This window comes from Alosa sapidissima, chromosome 10, assembly GCF_018492685.1.
Source record: "Alosa sapidissima isolate fAloSap1 chromosome 10, fAloSap1.pri, whole genome shotgun sequence".
Lineage (NCBI taxonomy): Eukaryota > Metazoa > Chordata > Actinopteri > Clupeiformes > Clupeidae > Alosa > Alosa sapidissima.
In genome coordinates, this window is record NC_055966.1 from 28956925 (window position 1) to 28976924 (window position 20000).

The window sequence follows — 20000 nt, forward strand, 5'->3', positions numbered from 1 at the left end:
GTGATGGCCTGGGGGGTGGGGTTTGGGTGACGGACAGCTGGTGTGGAAAGGGGGGTGTTTGGGAGGCTCTGGGAGGGTGGTCCGGACGGAGGTGGGGTGCCGTAAAGCGACACGTCACTCGTGGACCCCCCGGCCGCGGCCCCCGCTCCCAGGAGCAACGGGTGTGTGTGGCTGTGGCTGTGTGTGTGTGCATGGGACAGGGACAGCGCTGCCTCTGTGATGGCGCCCGCCGGGTAGACGCGCTCCTCGCTCTTGAACTCGAAGCCGGGCTTCATGCGGTCACGGTGGGCCATCGCGTGTGGAAACCCCATCCCGCCCAAGCCAGCCGCCCCCATGTGCCCCGGCCCCCCTCCGTGGGCCCCGTGGGCCGCCATCCCTGGCCCCCCCTCCAGGCCGCCGCCGTACAGGAAGCCCAAAATGGCCGCCGCGGTGGCCGCGTCGGCGGGCAGGTGGTGCGGGTGGCCGAGCGCCGGGTTCTGGAACTGGGGCAGGAAGAAGGACGGGTGGACGTGGGGGTGGGCGTGCGGGTGGGCGTGCGGGTGCAGGTGGGGGTGGTGGCCGGGCTGGGCCCGAGCGGCCGCCCCGAGGGGCGACATGGCGTGGGGCCGGGCGTACTCGCTCAGCGTGCGCAGGGCCGGCGTGTCCGGCCCCAGGTACGGCCCCCCCAGGCTCAGCCCCAGGGCCCCCTGTGGGCCCACGACCGTCGAGGGGCCCCCCATGCCGGGCAGGAGCAGGGAGTGCGGGATGGAGTGAGAGAGGGAGGGGTGGAGAGGGTGGGAGTGGTGGAGGGAGTGGACATGAGTCGGGTGGTGGGCGGCGTGGTGTTGGTGGTGGGAGGCCACGTGGGCCACATTCACGGCGGAGGCGGAGGAACAGGCGGGGTCAAGGAGGATGGAGGAGGAAGTGGGGAAGAAGAGGGAGGTGTTGGGACGAGCCCCACCCGCCCCCAACACCCCAGTGGTGCTGCTGGCGCTCTCCTTCTGCTGACACTAGGAGGAGAGAGGGATAGAAAAAGACAGAAGAGAAGAGAGAGTGGAGGTCGAGGGAGAAAACAGATAGAGAGGAGCAGAAGAAAGAGAGAAAGAGGAGAGAAGCAGGGGGAGAGACGATAGAGAGGAGCAGAAGAAAGAGAGAAAGAGGAGAGAAGCAGGGGGAGAGACGATAGAGAGAAGCAGAAGAAATGGAGAGCGAGAGTAGAGAAGGAGGTTGGTGAAGAAAACAGATAGAAGCAGAGAGAGAGAAGAGAAAAGGAGTGGGAGATATAAAATAGACAGAGAGAAACAGAAGAAAGAGTGAGATGTGAAAAAGAGGATAAGCAAAAAGAAAAAGGGGAAAATGGGGATATAAACAAACTGAAAGGCAGAGCTCTCTTATTGACAAACAATTAACAACGGCACAAGACTTCATCTTGAGTTCAATCATTTCAATCCCTCAAAGCTCACCTGGAGTTGCCTCTCCAGGTCTCTCTCTCTCTCTCTCTCCCTCTCCTTCTCTCTCAGGTCTCTCGCCCGCTGCTCCACCTCTCTTCTGGCGCGCTCAATCGCCTCGTTCCGTTTCTTCCACAGTTTGGAACCGTCCAGTGGAACGAAGAGAACATCGCTGCGGGCACAGGAGTTCCCACTGCCTCGGTCTAGTACCCTGTGGAACCTAAGAGGGAGAGAGCCCATCTCACAGCGTCAATAGAATCATCATCATCATCATCATCATCACTGTGATCATCTTCCAATCTGCCATAACCATCGGCATGGCCATCATTATTTACATCATGGGAATCCTCACCGTAATAAGGGGAAGTGAAAACCTGCCCCAAGTGGTTTCATTCCTACTGGGGATATTATGAAGCCCTGTCAGTATGTATCGACCAGAAATAGTTTTTATTGTATTTACAATCATAATCTATTAACTGCAAAAACTTCAAATGACATTTTGCCTTTTTTAAAGCCTGGTTAGCTTGATTATCATTGACACTTAAGACCTACTGCCAGCTCTACTGTTGACATCATACGTAACGGTATATGACCTTGTTACAAAAAAACTCAAAGCACTTTATATTGGGGCCAAAAAAAGTATAAGTATAGTATAGTATAAGTATATATACTCTTTTGATCCTGTGAGGGAAATTTGGTCTCTGCATTTATCCCAATCCGTGAATTAGTGAAACACACTCAGCACACAGTGAGGTGAAGCACACACTAATCCCAGCACAGTGAGCTGCCTGCTACAACAGCGGCGCTCGGGGAGCAGTGAGGGGTTAGGTGCCTTGCTCAAAGGCACTTCAGCCGTGCCTACTGGACGGGGTTCGAACCGGCAACCCTCCGGTTAGAAGTCTGAAGCGCTAACCAGTAGGCCACGGCTGCCCCCAATGATGTATGATCCGAATCAAAAGAGAATTATGGTTACACTTTACTTGATGAAATGTTTATTTCCACCCAGACACACAACATACCCACCCCCCCCCCCCCCCCACACACACACAAAATACACCTTCCTAATTACTGCTTTTCAATTTTACTCTTTTAAGTTGAGCTGGCTCTTGAGCTTAAGAATTTCATTACTTATAATTAATTTTATAAGTACATGACAATAAAACTACTTGAACTTGAACTTGAACTTGAACTTGATAGTGTCGACATAAGAGTGACATGTCCCTGTCATGAACGTGTCATAAACAAGTCATAAACATTTATGACATAACGCTTCTGTGTCATACGGTTTTTGTCATAACAAGTTAGGGTTAGGTTTAGGGTTAGGATTAGGGTTAAAGGTTAGGATTAGGGTTCATGTGTCATGATGACAGTGTCATGTGTTCATGACATTGTCATATTACTATTATGTCAATACTGTCAAGTAAAGTGTTACCGAGATTATTCCAAAGCATATGATATGGAAGCCATTGCACTTCGATGTGGAGATATCTTTTTTTTTTTCAAAAACACCCCTATGGATAATTTCAATCATTCTGCTCAGCGTTAGGAACAAAACCAACAGGGGGCGGCGAGAATACTTTCCCTCCCTAGTCACTGGCATCATCATAATCATCATCATCACCATCATCATCATGCTTTTCCCTCATCTTCGGCATGATTCCCTTGCTAGTCACAGCTACCGATAATTATCACAGTAATGTTATTCTGCTCTGATCTGTTACTATCATCTTTTAACAAGTAAAATCTGCTTTTAACAAATAAAATGGAAGTTAATATGGAAATCATCTTCATCATCATCGTTCTCATCATCATCATCCTCATTAGCATCCACTGCTATATCCTGCTTACAGTGTGTATTAGCCGCATTGCGTATAAGCCGCAGGACAGTGTTTTTATGCGAGTTAAAAGAAACAAAACCATATTAACTGCCCCTGTGTATTAACCTCATAGCTGAAGAAATTTTGCAAAATCAATGTACAAGCCGCGGCTAATAGTTGGGAAATTACGGTAGTGCTTGACTGATCATATGGCCATGACACTAAAGCTGTACTGACTGTGTATCGGTGTTGTATCAGTCAGAAGCCTCCTTTTTCCTGATCTCTCCTGTCTGTCTGGAGGTGGCAGAAATGGCTGCTTGAGGGCCAGATTTCAGGCCATCGGGGGCAGTTTTGGGTTTCAGAGCCCCGCGCGGCTGAAGGACACTCTATCTCGCAGGAGCCAGACTCAAACCGAAAACCCTCCGGTTCCCAGACGTCTGGTCTGCCTCCTGAACTGGTGCCAAAGACCAGACCAAACCAGTCCACGGGCGTTACAGGAGGAGACTAACTCGTCTGGGAGGAATGACTGGGGGAGATGAGGAACACTAACATGGTGGATCTGTTACCAGAAGCTCTGTGCTGCATTAAAAAGAGCCAATGATGTCACTGCATTAAATAGAGCCAGTGACATTGCTGCATTAAAAAGAGCCAATGACATTGCTGGTAAAAGCATAGCTGAGGTTTTAGCCTCAGAGCTGAGCACTCTGTTTACTTTCACTGTTACCATGGAAATAGCTGCGGAATCTGGCACAAATCCATTATGCAAAGCAAGTAAAAATATGGGGAAAAAGTGGGGAAGTTATTCAAGCTGTTTCCACCATATTTTAAATATATATACACACAACCCTCTCAGGACCTACTGTTGTATGACTAATGTAAGTAAAAAAAGTTGTGGGACTTGCCCACATCCACACACATCTATATCTATACAGTATATAACACAACTAAAGACTAAATCTGTATCAACACACACCCATGCTGTCTTACCGAGCTGATTGGCTGGCGTGGATTGGAATGTCGACAGGCTTTGGCTCAGGGGAGGGGCTTCTTAGGACAGGGGGCGGGCTGTCAGTCTCCTCTCTGTCTTCCATGGGTTCTTCCTTTATGACTGGCGGCTGTAAGGAGCCAACTGCTGCATCGTGCGGACCATCTGAACCCACGGTATTGGCCATTGGGGGACCACCAGGGGGGCCGTGTGAACCATGCTGGACCTTCAGGGGATTTTGGGGAGAGAGGGACTGCAGGTGTGTGCTGTTAGTATTGTTGTTCAGGGTACCACCATTGGTGGCATTGTTGTTGTTTGTTACCATGGCATTGACGTTGTGACTGTTGCCATGGTAAGCGCTACTGTAAGGGCCGTGACTATTTAAAGTGCTATGATAGGGAGAGGGCCTGCATCCAGAGGAGCAGGAAGTTGCCACGCCTGTGGCAGGAAGTGGGATGTTGGCTGTCGAAGCAGGGGCTGACGGGTAAGGGGGGATCCCAGACATCTGATTGGTTGAGGGGCTAGGTAGAGGGGAGAGTGGGGTCGGGGGCGTTTGATTGGTCGTTGAGTACGGTCCTGCTCGAGCATGATTGGCTGAGTGGCCGGATGGGGGTGGGGGCTGAGAGTGGGAGGTGGGGGGGAGGGGGAGGCGGGGGAGGGTAAGGAACAGGTGGATGTCCATAAGTTCCAGTGGAAGGGGAGAGTGCGGGAGGGTGGGGTCCGGCTCGGTTGTGGTGATAATGTCCAGGTGGGGGGGCACCACCCTCTCTCTCCCTCTCTCGGTCCCGAGTCTGGAGGGGCAGGCCGGGCTGACCTTGGTAGTGTGGATGGGGCGGGTGGGGCATTGGCCCTCCTCCAGCATACTCACGCCCCATGTTCTGGGCCATGCCTGGGGGGCTGGGGTACTCTCTGGCTCCACCCTGGTGAGCGGCGCTGGTGGGGGGGGCACTAGGGGGGTACTCCTTTGACCCCGGGGCAGGGTACTCTCTCAGATAGTGGGGTGGGTGTGGGTCTGCTCCAGAGGAAGGGGCCTGAGAGGGCTGCCCTTGCTGTGCCTGCTGCTGTGGGTGCTGGTGGGGAGCGTCCATTGCAGGTGGGTAGTCTCTGCCTGGGTGGTTTGGACCCTGTGTGTGTGGGGGCACAGACGCATGGGCAGGGTGGTTCGGGTGGTTCGGGTTGCTGTTCTGGGGTGAGCGCGGCGGGTCTCGGTTCAGTCCGGCCAGCCCGCCTGCTGGGGCGTTGACGCTCCCCGCTGCTATGTTACTATTATTACCAGGGTTACCGTTGCCCCCGGATTCTCGCAGCTGCCCCACAAACTCCCCCCACCTGCCCTCCTTGTCCCTGGCGTGCACACCTGCCCCCGCAGGGCCGAAGTCCCTGGCTTGGCCCTGGTGCTGGTTGGGAGCAGGAAACTCCCTCCCTGTGTCCCTCTCCCTCTCTCTCTCCCTCTCTCTCTCCCTGTCTCTGAAACCCGACCCAAACTCCCTGCCCCCGCCTGCTCCTGGGGGGCCGTCACGCGCCCCTCCCTGAGGGCCCAGCCCGCTGAACTCGCGGCTCTGGCCCCCTGCCAGGCTCCCAAAGTCCCTGGCCTGGTTACCACCACCACCACCACCACCACCACCACCACCACCACCGTTACTGCCACCGGCCCCCCCAACTCCACAGGTGCTCATGTTGCTGTTACTGTTTATGCTGCTGTTGCTGCCACTGCTGCTGTTTCCACTGCTGATGTTGATACCGATGGGGAACTCCCGACCCATCTCCCCCCTTCCCCCAAACTCACGAACCCCCCTCTCTCTCTCCACCTGCCCCTGCCCCTGCCCCCGCTCTGCTGCGCCACCTGCATACCTGGGCAGGTATTCCCGGTGGGGGTGGGGCAGGTATGGCGGGTGTGAGGAGTGGCGGGAGGAGGAGGGGGGGTTGTAGACGGAGGGTAGCTGCTGCTGCTGCACTGGGGGGTGCGGGTGATGGTTGCCGGGGTAACGAGCGTAGCCCCAGTTTCCGGGGCAACTGGAGGTGGCGTTTCCTGGCCAACTGGTGGGGGTGTAATGGTGAGAGTGGGGAGGGACAGGCTGCGACTGCTGCTGTTGCTGGGGCAACGGGCTGGTCTGGGGCAGAAGGGATGGAGGTGCCGACTTGTCACCCTTGTCCAGTTTGTCTCCCTTGGAGTCCCCAGGCAGGTTTTGCCCCACCTCCAGGGGCTTGAGAGCAGGTGGAGGGGGCAGGGGTGGAGGATGGGTGGCGTTGGGGGTGCCGTGGGGGAACTCGACCCCTCCCACCACCACCTTGTTCACGCCCTGAGCGTTCGCTTTGGAGTTGATCCGATTGCTAGCGTGCACACCCTCGGCCATCCCAGGCCCAGTGTAGTCCATCTTGGTCACCAGCTTGGAGTCCAGGGAAAAGTAGGACTTCCTGCCGCCTCCACTGCTGCTATTGCCCTCGCTCAGGATCTCCACAGACCCTCGGAGGGAGGGGGCCAGTGAGGCCGATGGCTTCAGGGGAGCCACATCCTCCATCGCGCTGTCGACGTCCCTGTGCTCCACGGCCTCCTCGGCTGCAGCCCGGGTGGCACTCCTCCGCTCCTCTGTGCCCGATTTGGCCGCGGCACTCTCCTTGGTTTTGTCATGGCGTTCCCGGTCGCCGCCATGCTTCGGGGAGTCGGGCGAGTCGGACTCTGAGTCCAGGCTGGCCAGAGGTGAGGCAGACAGGCTTGGGGAGGAGGAACGATTGTCCTGGTCAATGTCCCGCCCGCTACTCAGGCTGCTGCTGCTATTGGCCAAGCTTCCGCCAACGGAGCTCCTGCTGCCCTGGGACTGGCCGTCCTCGTTGTCACTTTCTCGTGATTGGTTGGGTGCTGAGGACGGAGGCGGGGCTGAAGTTGAGGTGTCGGTGGAATGGGTTGAAGGTGGGGGATTAGAAGAAACAGAGTCCTAGATGCAGAAACCAAAATATAATACGCTTACACAATGAAAAAGTGACAAAAAAATATTTTTAAAAATTGTGATCTCAAAACGTCTTTTTCCGTTTCTATCACCTGTACTTTCTGTCTCTTTGGGGGTGGAACAAGCTCCTCCCCCTCACTCTCGGACGAATCGTGACCTTGGGATCTACAATTGAAGCGGTTGACTGGCAGTTCTTCACCAGACGTGCGTTGCTAAAAGGCAAAACAGCTCTAATCAGTTCCCAGTAGGCAACCTTATTCTGCAGGCAGGAGCCACAAAGGCCCAGAATGAATCACGGACTCACTGACACACACACAGACACAGCCAGACACAACACATCCTTTGAACATCAATCTGTGTTAAGAGCAGGCAGGCGATGTTGTGCAGCAATCACGTGATCCAAACAAACTCACACACATTCAAACAAGCTCACACACAGGTGACAACACACACACACCCAGGCACAGTTATAAGATCTTCACCTCCCCACTTCCCCCTCCTAAGCCATAGAGAAACAGAGAAACAGAGAAACAGAGAAACAGCGCAACTTACCGTCTGCCTGTCATTGCGCTCGGCTCGAGAGGGGCTGGGGTGAGGGCGCCTACCCCTCCTCTCCTCACTGCCCCCCCTCCTGCGCCCACTGCGCATGGGCATCTGCACCCAGGGCCCAAGGTGGCAGAGGGGGGCACCGTCAGATTGGCGATGAGGGGGGGAAGAAATCAGGAAAAACGAGGTTGTGACAAACTATTCCCGTCAGTACAAGGCTAATGAATTCATATGTGTAAAGACTACACATCAACACATCTACTTCAGCTGTTGTGGTTAAACTCAATGCCAGAGCCAACTGTGACCCAAACATGTACACACACACACACACACACACGGTGGAGGAGGATCTGAGGGAGGGTTCTCACCGATTCTTTGTGAGTTCGGGTTTTCATTGTCGCCACCCTACGTGGTCCATTTCTTCCCTGCGGCCATTTTCAAAAACAAGATCAGAGCCGACCCCTGTGTTTGGAAGGGGCCTAAGAGACCTGAAATACACGCACGCACGCACGCACACACGCACGCACACACACACACACACACAAACACACACACACACACATCACACCATGATCAACATGGACATCAGCTTTTACTACTATCAGAGTTTTCTATGTACAAAGCCCCTACCCAAAGCAACACACACACACACACACACACACTCACACACAGACACACACACACACACACACACACAGGCAAGCTGGTCTGGAAGGTATACCGGGCTTAGGCAGTTGTTGGGCCACTGCAAAAATAATGCACTGCAGCTCAATACGGAGCGCATGCAGCACTCACCCACATCAAACACAGTCTCCTAAGGAGCCTCTTAGAAAGGGTAAGTCTACAAGACCACATGGCTAAACTAGATTTAATGGCCAAGACTCAATGGCACACTGTACATGCCATGCACACACACACACACACACACACACACACACACACAGACACAAACACATAAACACACACACAGAGGCGCACAGACACGGGTGCACTCACACACACGTATCTCGAGTGCATCCTCTACTCTCATTCATAAAGACAGTGAGCATTTGTCCAACTACACAGCGTGCTTAAGAGGCTAGGCCATTCACTCCAGTTACACTACAGCACATTAACAAGCCCTCTTCATCCATTCTAAATGAGGATAGGCCTATATATGGCACTCTCACACACAGGACAAAACGAAACAACTCATTCAGCGCAGCTTTTCGGCTGTCTGAAGTATATTTACACCCAATCCAGTGAACACATAAAACACACAACAAGAAGTCATGAATTTTGCATATAGAGTGATCTATTTATAACTGAGTGCGGTCCATTGGACAACACAGCCTCTTCTCTCCCCACAATGACTAAAGGTGTTATACATCAAGCACAACATATTTTATTTCTTCCAAACATTTATTAGGCAGATCCACACATTGTATCTGGAGCCCCATCTTCCCCAGTATTTATGAGGTAAATACTTGCGGACCAATTACAGAGCAGACAAGGGAATATGTCAGACAATAAATAAATACTCCCCTCCTTTCTCTCTTGCAGGTACCTGTCCATTATTCAACAATTTCATTTGCTGGTTCTTGGCCAGGTTCCATCTATACATACCAATAGCCAAGCAGATCAGCATAGCAAGGAAGTCTTAACACACTCTCTGTGCTTAACAAGACAGACAGACAGACACACACACGTATGTATATGCACACCCCCCCCCCCCCCCCACCACCAAACACAGAGAGAGAGAGAGAGAGGGAGAGAGAGAGAGAGAGAGAGAGGGGGGAACACTGAAAAATATAAATTGCTAAAGAAAAAATAAAGAAAAAAATGCGCGCTGTATCGCAGTTTGTGGCCCTCTAACAAATATGCAGTTACATCACCGACAGCAGCCCAGCACCGCAACGCTTCTTTCTCCTTTCTCCTGCTTGTTGTTATTGATACACATGCAGGGGCGATTGGATTGTGCTGGAGCCTACTGTACTACCGAGCTAGCCACGTCTCTCTCAACCCCCTCTCTCTCTCTCAGCAGTTCTCCGATGGTCGAGTAAGCTAGACGTGTGCAACAGTACATACAACGGTGACCAGGCAGGACGGATCGCATGCATTCCTATGTGTTCCCTCTCACTGTTTTTCCACATCTTGGAGGAAAATTTTGGGAAGAGAATGGCGAATGGCATTCTGTGTGCAGAGTCACTGGATCGCGTCGCTGTAAGGAATGCGTGTCTTGTGCGTGGTAAAACATATTAACTGGGGCATTATTTTAGCACAACATATGATCATTCTCGCACAAAGGATAGCAGAAGAAGAAAGGATACAAACGTGGCCAACGTTAGAAATATAGGCTAAGCATCCATTTTGCCCCTCTCCTTACCTATGGTATCCAGCGAAGCGTGTCCCTTTCTCCCACTCCTCTTTTTCTTTCAGTCCCTTGGTTGTACTGTACGTTGTCATACACGGACTGGATTGAGTGCATGCATACACTGTAAGGTACGGGTAGGTTCACATTGCAATAATGCCGAAATGTTCCTTTTCTCCGCTCCCCTCCTAAGTCAGTGCGTGGAGAGGGTTGCTGCTGAAGACTGTACAAATTGATGCGTACGTTTGCCTCTTCCCCACCCCCTTCAACCCTATTTTTTTCCTTTCTCTCCCCCTCTCCTCTGTCAAGACGGCTTGCACTTTTTTGCCGTCGGTACGCGTACGGTTTTGACGGAGGGGCGAGTGAGGGATCCACAGCGAGTCGCAGAGAAAGAGAGAGAGAAGGGGGCGTGATTTCCATATTCTTAAGGAAAAGGGGGAGAGAGGGAGGGAAGGAGAAGGAAGAGGCGCAGAGAGGGCCTAAACTCACAAAATATGGTGGAGAAAGAGGGGAGGACCTTACTCAGATAGCCTAACTCCTATTGTCAATCATGTCCTGAAAACTGTGCTTATGTAGACTAGCCTACGAACGATATCCACGAAGGCTCCACTGTGGCGATCACCTAGCCCACCTCACCACATAGACTATTGTTCCAGTTTCCTATGATGTGTAACACATGTCGTTTAAAGGAAACTATATTTTTGCAGGCGCCCATAAGGGATAGTTCTGTTTTGTAACATACCGCAAGCCTAAACGTGATAGGCCTTCTATGCAGGCGACATTCTAAAGTTTCTTTGTGCATTCATTTCGCATTCCACTTCCACAACTTTCCCTATCTACTTGCATTAAAAAAGCAGCCTTCAAAAAGGCAGATTTGTAGTGGAGAGCATCAAGGCGAGTTGCAGTCAGTTCCCTTTCCTTTTTCAATGATACAGTTAAACCTGAGGTGTCCAGTCAAGCGGTTCGCATAAACCACCTCCCTCTTTCTCTCCTGCAGTTTTTTTCAAACAGTCTCCTGTCCCGTCTCCTATTGTGCTGTAGCCATAGCAACCAGGCGAAGGGCTGCATGAGTGCGCCTGCGTTAACCAAGTCTGCTCCCCAGTCAGACAGCTAGTACTCCATCTGCCGATGCCTTAAAATATAGCAACGAATTGCAACATTGAAATGATCGACTTTGTAACATTGTAACGCAGGTTGTCATATGCGCTAACAACATTGTCACAAAATAGCTGCATACTTTAGTCGTGACAAGAATTCAGGCTATATCCAAGTAAACATAGTAAGCAAACCTGCTGTTGCATACACGTTTTTACAATAAAAATGGGTAAGCAATCACACCACACTGAAATTACTGGAATTAATTAATAAGGTAATGAATGAGCACCACGCCCCCTGACTCCCGGCGAGAGAGGAAGAGAAGACTCCCTTACTTGAAAATGGCCGTCTGCTCTTAACAATAAACTGCGATGGAGGCTGAATAACCTGCACCTAGGCTACCCGAGCCTCGATTAATTCCATATGTTTGACTTAAGTGTTACTGTCTTGTCATTTACCAAGAAGGTAGATTTACCTTCTTAAATATTCAAGGAACTCATAAAAGACCATATCTGTCATAAATGTATAATGGCTTCAGGCAGATAAATTCCTTGATTGGATTCCATTACATATAGCCTAAATTAATGTTTCTTCCTATAATTAGATCTGAGGGGTTATTAATATAGTCTACATACCAGCTTATCCTGGTGTCTAATATTAGGTTATATTGTGTCAGGATATTGTACTTTTGTCCAATAAAGCTCAGCTGTACAGAAAAGGCTTCTGTGTTTTTCAATTTCAAAACACTCCCCAAAGACATTTATTCCATATTTTATATCTATCAACAATTTTAAAGAGGAATAAGTAAGTTAAACATATACACACACACACAAAAGGGGATGCATTTCATTGACCAGACTTTTTGCAATACAATATGTACACACATCACTGGATTTAGAATAAGTGCAGGAGAGATGAGATGCTAAAAGGAAATGTTGGTTAGATGTCTGAGGAGAGCGAGAGAGGGGAAAGTTCACAGAAACCTAGAGGGCAACAAAGCCACCCAAACAGCCACTAACACTGGACCAGCTGATCTGGTGCCTATTTCCACACCAGAACAGACCTGGACTGTTTCCAGAGTCAGCTGTTATCTGAGAAAGAGACACTTTGTAAGCGAGATGGAGAGAGGAAGAGGGGGAGAGAAAGAAACAGAAAAAAGACACACCAGGAGAGAGAGAGAGAGAGAGAGAGACACAGAGAAAAAAAGGACAGTGAAGAAAAGAAACATTGCAAATGAAAGCACTAGTTTGATGACTGGAACAGGTTTTCAGACACAAAGTAGATCATTATTTAGATATACGCCAATAGACGAGGAAGGACGACACAAATTGAACAGAGGGCACTGCATACACAGTGGGACATCACAGGATTTCTATTTATGTGGTGATCTTTGAAAAGCACTCTTTCTTGTCAGTGGTACATAATTATGATCAAGTGTGTCTTATGCCATCGGTGCTCTATTATTATTGATATGCTGTGTATTCGGCTGGGTGTGTCCAAGCTGTTGGTGCTCTGTCTGTACTGTGCAAGTGCTTCACGTCAGCAGTGGTGACTGCTGGATATCGGTGCACTGGGAGAACATGACATTCAGATGGCACTCGGGTTTCTGAAGTTGTGTCCAGCGAAACGAGCTTGGTCACCCAGCTCCTCCTCGATCCTGTGAAGACGATACAAAAACAACGGAGGTAAAGGGAGGAGGATGGGAGGTGGAGTGGTCAGGTAAGAAGGACTGGTGAGAAACATAGTATGTCCAGACCATAAATCCAAAACATAAAACATGTAATTGGCTCCCTTTCCTTTTTTGTGATGATCTTTTTTTTAAATTAAATCCCTTATACCATTCCGTCATATAAAACAAAACTGTCTGCAACATGCATGACAGTCACTATCAAATGGTGTAGAAAAAAATCCTCAACCTGCCCCCCTCCCCATACACACAGCCATCCACACACTCCCACAGAGCATGCGCAATAGCTCCCATTCCTGTATACACATGCAAGTCAGTGATATAAAAAAAAGACTTCATACATAGTGCATGCAGCACAGCACTGACCTCATGAGCTGGTTATATTTGGCCAGCCGTTCAGATCGACAAGGGGCCCCTGTCTTGATCTGAGGAGAAAGAGAAATAGATGCAAAGAAAGAGAGAGAGGAGAGGAGGGAGAGAAATAAATCAGTACCAAAATAAAGGCCAGTACGAAGAGCAAAAGCGATAAACATGGCCCAACCAGGGATAAATGATGAGCAGGCGAGCGCAGCTGCATTACATGGCTATATCTGCAATAGCGAGTAATGCCATTCTCTAATAAAATCAGTAGGGGGCAGCAAAGTTCCCATCTGTACCCTGAAAAGGACAGAATGGATGAACAGGGTTTTTTACCATGTTCTCTGATGTTAACATAGGACCTATGCAACTTTGGTCTGTCAAAAACATGCTCAGGTGCTATTGTACAAGCCCATTTACAACTCTATAATTAGGTGGGCCTGGGGAGCAACCCCTCATGGTAAGCTGGCATCCACATGAATAATTAAGAGAGCTTTACACTGATTGGTTGCCTTGCAGCCCGAAGACTATTCACAATATGCTCCAGCAACTTCTTCCTGAACTTTAAGTGATAACATAACATGTGGAGGGGGGCTGCGATCAGAGGGAGGGTCTTTGTTCAGATTCGCCCCTTTTTTTTAAGTGGTCATTTAAAAGTCTGAGATTTACATATGATGGAGGAGATAACCGTGTTTCCTGTTCACGGTAGTTTTGTGGCCGTGCACAGAAGTCTCTTTATTAAACAAAGCCAGGGTTTACATTTTTACAAACAGTTTTACATTTTATGTCATCTTTAATGCATAAGTGGTGTACTGTAACTACCTCAGTCCATCATTCACATACTATGGTCCATTTACCTGTCCGGTGCACAGTCCCACCACCAGGTCAGCAATGAAGGTGTCCTCAGTCTCCCCTGAACGATGGCTGACCATCACTCCCCAGCCGTTCTCCTGTGCCAGCTTACAGCTGAGAAAGGGACACACACAGTCATTCATGCAGTTTCAAACACACACACACAGACACACACACACACACACACACACACACACACACACACACACACACACACACACACACACACACACACACACTCACACACAGTGGGGACAGTGCAATCTGACCAGATAAAGACCAGTGTCCTCTAGCTGTCCCCTCAGGCCCAAACCTGATCGTCTTCACTCTCTTTTCTAATCCAGCGCATCAACTTCAGATGCTGGCCAGACCTGGGTCTCCTCTGTTCCTGAGTCACAGACTGTATTGATTTATATGAATTATTCAACTGTATGAAACTCTTATAGTAGCCTACTAAAATGAAAACTGCACACTAAAATTCTTCGCCTTGAAGACAGCCCATTTAACTGAAGTACATGCAGTTGTATAAAATATCTTGTTATTAAAACACTTGTAAAAAAAAGGTGAAGGCAGACAGTTCATCACCCAGAGTGCTCTTCCAGTGCTTGAATTATGTCCTATCAACTCTGCTATTGCAGTTCCTTCTATTCAGACAGCCCTGTAATGATGAATAGCTGTTCTAACTCAGAACATTTCAAGTTGTTGATAAATGAAATGAATTAGCGGACTGTATTATCAAGAGTGACTTACAGTAACAATGGAAGGCATTCATGACGCACCGAATGTATATGTGATGAATAGGAATTGTGGCGTGGTTGACGCTGTAAAAGTTGCGCTATAGGGCAAGAACACTTACGCCTTTATGGCCTCTGTTACAGAACCAATCTGGTTGACCTTGAGGAGCAGGCAGTTGCAGGCACGTTCCTCTATGGCGCGTTGAATCCGTCGAGGGTTGGTCACTGTCAGGTCATCCCCAACTATTTGGATACCCACAGCAGATGTAAGTTGGGACCAGGCAGGCCAGTCATCCTGGTCAAAGGGGTCTTCAATAGATACCACTGAAAGAGAATAAGCATGTGCCATCACACTGGTTTGATGGGAATGTTGTAAAAAGAACATTCTAAAGAATATCTGTGTTCATTGAATTCAACCAGAGCCTTATAGATATCTATATGGCTCTGAATTCAACATGGAATTTTAGAACCTTGAATCTTTTCTTAGAATGCTCAAAACTCACACCCTAAAAAGATTAAAGATTTTTTAAAAATCATGGGATTAGGATTCCTCAGGAAAGAAAGACTAAAGGCCTCAGAAATTAACCTGAGATGGGCAAATACAAGGGTCTAGATCCTAGGATCCTAACATTTAATTGAGAATAAATGTAGTTATTCTTTTAGGACATACAAAATAATTGTATATAATCTAAACTACATCCATACAGTAAAATAGGAATGACTTAAGACAGAAACAATATGAAAGAATTTATAGCAGACTCAAAGGCTAAATGTTTCTGGTGCCACACATTCAATGAATATTGTCAATGGTATTGCCACACATTGTAATGTAATACTCTCTGAGAGTATTACATTACATTACATTATTACATTGCATTACATTTAGCAGACACTTCTTGACCAAAGTGACTTACATACAGTATGTCAGCTATATTACGGGATCACATTGTCCCCGGAGCAACTTGGGGTTAAGTGCCTTACTCAAGGGCACAACGGTGGAAGCCGGGAATTGAACCGACAACTTTCAGGCTACTGCACGCTAGCCTAGCTCCTTAACCACTACACTTGTGAACACAGACTTATTTTCACAGCATTCTGCTGTCACCTAGTGTAGTGGCTGGTGCAAACTATGAATAAACCATGAATAAATACACTTAACAATCTTTAAAAAACACAACTTTCTTGTTCTCTCTCTTTCTCCAGTCAATCACATTGTACTGAGGGCACTACACATTAGAAGAGGTAAAAAAACATGCAGAGCGACAGCTTTCCAACTTAAAGGTATACTATGCAGTTTCAGGTATTTTTGCCGACTGTAGAGCTCCCCCTTGTATCACGGTATATTTATATATTTTTTTTACTCTGCCATTGTAAATAGCCTTCTTCTCGTGGCTTGTTCCCCCTGTACACAATGAAAATGCAAGGTAATGTTTCACAATTCTCGCGAGATTTCTTCGGGTCGACTATTCTGGAAGTTGCATGGCTGGTTCTCTCGTTAGCGACTCACTACGGCTATGCTGTATGGCTATGCTATGTTCGTTTACCATCAAATTGGCTTCATAAAGGTTATATTAAGGTGAAAATCTTGCATAGTGTACTTTTAAGAACCAACCAGCAGCTCTGACAGAATCCCAATCTGTTCCCTCACACTGCACAGTGCCGAGCATCAGAACTTGTTCATATTGAGGGGACGTTTAGTGAAATACAAGGCTAGATGGAGAGGCCCGGGCTGTCAACACAGATGGGACCTCAATTACCATCAGCTGGCCATAACAAGATCTATGGTCTTTTGGGCCCCCCACCGTCGACTTCAAAGCAGCGCTGCCTGGAAGGCACTATTGTTATGCAAGGGTTAAGGTTAGGGTTAGGGTTAAGATTAAGGTTAAGGTTAGGGTTAGGGTTAAGATTAAGGTTAGGGTTAGGTGCCTTGAAGTCGACGGTGACAGCACTGCCAAAAGACCATAACAAGGCTCCTGTCCCCTTCAACATGGCTGCCATTTGCCATTCACACTCTCCTTCCACAGTGACAGCAACATGAGTGATGGACTCTTTCCTCACCTCTATGCACACATCCACTGCTTAAATGGTCTTTAATCATTGGCCAGAGTGCCCAAGTGACTAGATGAGGACTAGCACAGATGTCCTTATTCAGTTGAGTGAGTGAAAGGGTGACAGTTGGGAGGGAAGAAGTAGCCGACTGACACACCATTTGACAGCTCAGTTTTTACTAGTGACTGCGATGCAGAAATACAGACCAGATTTGTTTGTATTGCTAATCAACAGGCTATTACAGGCTGTACTACTACTATACTACTACTACTATTACTACTACTATTAATGATAATACTACTACTACTACTACTACGACTAATAATAATAATAATAATACAATATGCTTGTCTGATCTTTATTTTTGCCTGCACATGTACTGTAGTTTATGTGATGCGTTATGTCCTCCTTCTCTGCTGTGCCCTAGGCCTACCTGGGTAGTTGTTGACAAAGCCTTGGTAGATTTGGGAGAGCTCATCTGCGGTGATGTGGCGCTCTGGGTTAGGTGAGGATTTGAAGTCCAGGTCATATTTCCCCTCACAGTAGAACTCTGAGGCCGCCACGTCCATCCCAATGACCACCTTGTCAGTGAATCCTGCCTGCTCTATGGCTGTCTTCAGCAACTCCAGAGCTGGGTGAGACACAGAATAGCACAGATAAAATAGCACAACAAAACAGCATCAAGAAGATGTGTACTTGCACATGAGGTGAAGATGTAGCCTGGGGAAACCCAGATGAATCTGTCAGCCCATTAGAGTTTCCTCTAGTTCCGTCTGGCAATTCTTTAATTCACAGCAATTTTCAAAATCACCAAGAACCCAGGAACCAAAATGATGCGGATGTTTTTTCTTTGAAACAGAGTAAACAACAGCAGGAAAGATGTGTTTGCACTTTGGAAAGGATTCGGTATGTACCAATTTACGTTTCATTTCACCGCTGGTTCCACCCTTGGAAATTGGAGGTGAATCAACGATGTCCAGACCAATTCTCAACTGAGAATAGGCCTGGTGTTACCGAGGCTGGTGAAGATGATGTTTTTGTATACAGTTCACAATTTAATATTTGTCATTTACCAAGCGAAGAGAGAGAGGCACCTCTAGCATGCCTGCCCTGCCCTGTCTCTTACCCTCGCTGTTCTCCAGTATGTTGGGGGCAAAGCCCCCCTCGTCTCCCACGTTGATGGCATCCTGGCCGTACTTCTCACGTATGACCACCTTCAGGGTGTGGTATAGCTCCGTCCCGATGCGGAGAGCCTCGCGAAATGACTCCGCTCCAACAGGAAGTACCATGAACTCCTGCATAGCTAGTTTGTTTCCTGCATGGGAGCCTCCATTTATAACATTAAATGCCTGAAAAAACAATTGAAACCATAAGTTATAATGAGAAACTCTCTCAACAGAGCTGTAAATTATCAGATAAAAGCTTTTAATTTGAATGATCTGGACAGAATCAGATGTGTCAACAGTGTTATTCAGTGTCATGCTTGAAGCGCAGCTCAAATAAAGACAAGCACAGGAGGTTTTATATCTTACAGGAACTGGAAGAACCAGGTCTGTGTTTCCTGCCAAGTCAGCTATATGGCGGTACAGGGGGACACCTTTCTGTGCTGCACCAGCTTTGCATATGGCCAGAGAGACACCTAAAATAGCATTGGCTCCGAACTTAGCTAAGAAGGAGAAGTTGGAGAAAGGGAATATAGTAACACAGTGAAACTTAAAACAGATAAAACAACCCAATGGGAACTGTTTATGACAGATATGATGGATATTATGTCAACTTTTATTTTCAACATCTCATAAATAATGTATGGCTTGGACATTAAGGTACCTTGAGTGAAAAAATACTGCAATCTGTTATACAATTAATGGAGAATTCCGGCGATTTTTCACACAGAAAACTAGAGCTAGAGCTGCCAGGCAGCTACAGTGCTACACTCTGGGGGCATGAACATGGGGGTTAATGAACATGTCCCCAGAGTGTAGCATTGTAGCTGCCTGGCAGTTCGAACTGCTGGCTACAGCAACTCGAGCTAGGTAGAAGAACCGATTGTTTTTTTTTGTTTTGTTTCATTCCGACAGTACTCGGTGACCTCGAGAAACAGAGATTTATGTGGAAAAATCGCTGGAATTCTCTTTTAAATTTCATACTTTCATACTTTCTGTTCAAGGCCAAGGGGTATTTTGGCCAAGAGGTATAAAGCACACTTCTCAGATGTGTGTGTATTGGTACTTTCTGTTAAAAGCATCAGTTTTCACTACTCACATTTGTTGTCCGTGCCGTCCATCTCGATCATCATGTTGTCCAGTTTGCCCTGCTCCTCTACACTGATGCCCTGTAGGCCACAACTCATTAGAAAATCAGGCGCTCACAGAGGGCACTTGTACAATCTAGCTGTGGAAATTAAACTAAAAAAAAAAACTATTTCAGAAGCTTCAGGCGAGGTAAAACTAATCTAATTGTGTCTCACAACAAAACATCCATTGGATATACACTTCAGTCTGGTTTGTAAGAGCATATTAACTTAATCGCATATTAGCTTAATTAGATATGAAATCTAGGTAAAGAATCATGTAAATGGCGTGTTTATTGAACTTACTGATTGGACAAGGGCTGGTGCTATGGTGTCATTGATATGCCCAACGGCCTTGAGAACTCCTGAAGCAAACAAAGAAGTGAATAAGGAGGGAAAGATATACTTTGCCCAAGCAGTGAGTGGATCACTCTACCAAGCAATGAGAGGCTACCAAGCAATGAGTGGATCACTCTGCCAAGCAATGAGTGGATCACTCTACCAAGCAATGAGAGGCTACCAAGCAATGAGTGGATCACTCTACCAAGCAGTGAGTGGGTCATTCTACCAAGCAGTGAGTGAGTCATTCTACCAAGCAGTGAGTGGGTCATTCTACCAAGCAGTGAGTCATTCTACCAAGCAGTGAGAGGGTCATTCTACCAAGCAATGAGAGGCTACCAAGCAATGAGTGGATCACTCTACCAAGCAATGAGTGGATCACTCTACCAAGCAATGAGTGGATCACTCTACCAGGCAATGAGTGGATCACTCTACCAGGCAGTGAGTGGATCACTCTACCAAGCAATGAGTGGATCACTCTACCAGGCAATGAGTGGATCACTCTACCAGGCAGTGAGTGGATCACTCTA

At 48.0% G+C, this 20000-nt stretch overlaps 2 protein-coding genes across 3 annotated transcripts in view; both read right to left on the reverse strand.

Moving 5' to 3' along the window:
- Positions 1–11084, reverse strand: part of atn1 (atrophin 1) — a 15336-nt gene extending 4252 nt beyond the window's left edge. Inside the window, 8 exon segments of the mRNA XM_042107190.1 lie at positions 1–989; positions 1443–1647; positions 4232–4864; positions 4866–7159; positions 7264–7383; positions 7724–7825; positions 8086–8205; positions 10083–11084. The exon segment at positions 1–989 is cut by the window's left edge and continues 605 nt beyond it. Of these exon segments, the coding sequence (XP_041963124.1) occupies positions 1–989; positions 1443–1647; positions 4232–4864; positions 4866–7159; positions 7264–7383; positions 7724–7825; positions 8086–8112 (4370 nt within the window). The 5' untranslated portion in view covers positions 8113–8205; positions 10083–11084.
- An 837-nt stretch (positions 11085–11921) lies between these two features.
- LOC121720777 (gamma-enolase-like) overlaps positions 11922–20000 on the reverse strand; it is an 11235-nt gene continuing 3156 nt past the window's right edge. For both annotated transcript variants that reach the window (XM_042107201.1, XM_042107200.1), the window contains exons 4-12: positions 19438–19496; positions 19104–19173; positions 18374–18507; positions 17968–18190; positions 17275–17472; positions 14915–15116; positions 14064–14172; positions 13216–13274; positions 11922–12819 (exon numbers count right to left, since the gene is read on the reverse strand). In XM_042107201.1, coding sequence (XP_041963135.1) covers positions 12750–12819; positions 13216–13274; positions 14064–14172; positions 14915–15116; positions 17275–17472; positions 17968–18190; positions 18374–18507; positions 19104–19173; positions 19438–19496 — 1124 coding nt within the window. In that variant the 3' untranslated portion in view covers positions 11922–12749. The remainder of the gene's footprint in view (positions 12820–13215; positions 13275–14063; positions 14173–14914; positions 15117–17274; positions 17473–17967; positions 18191–18373; positions 18508–19103; positions 19174–19437; positions 19497–20000) is intronic.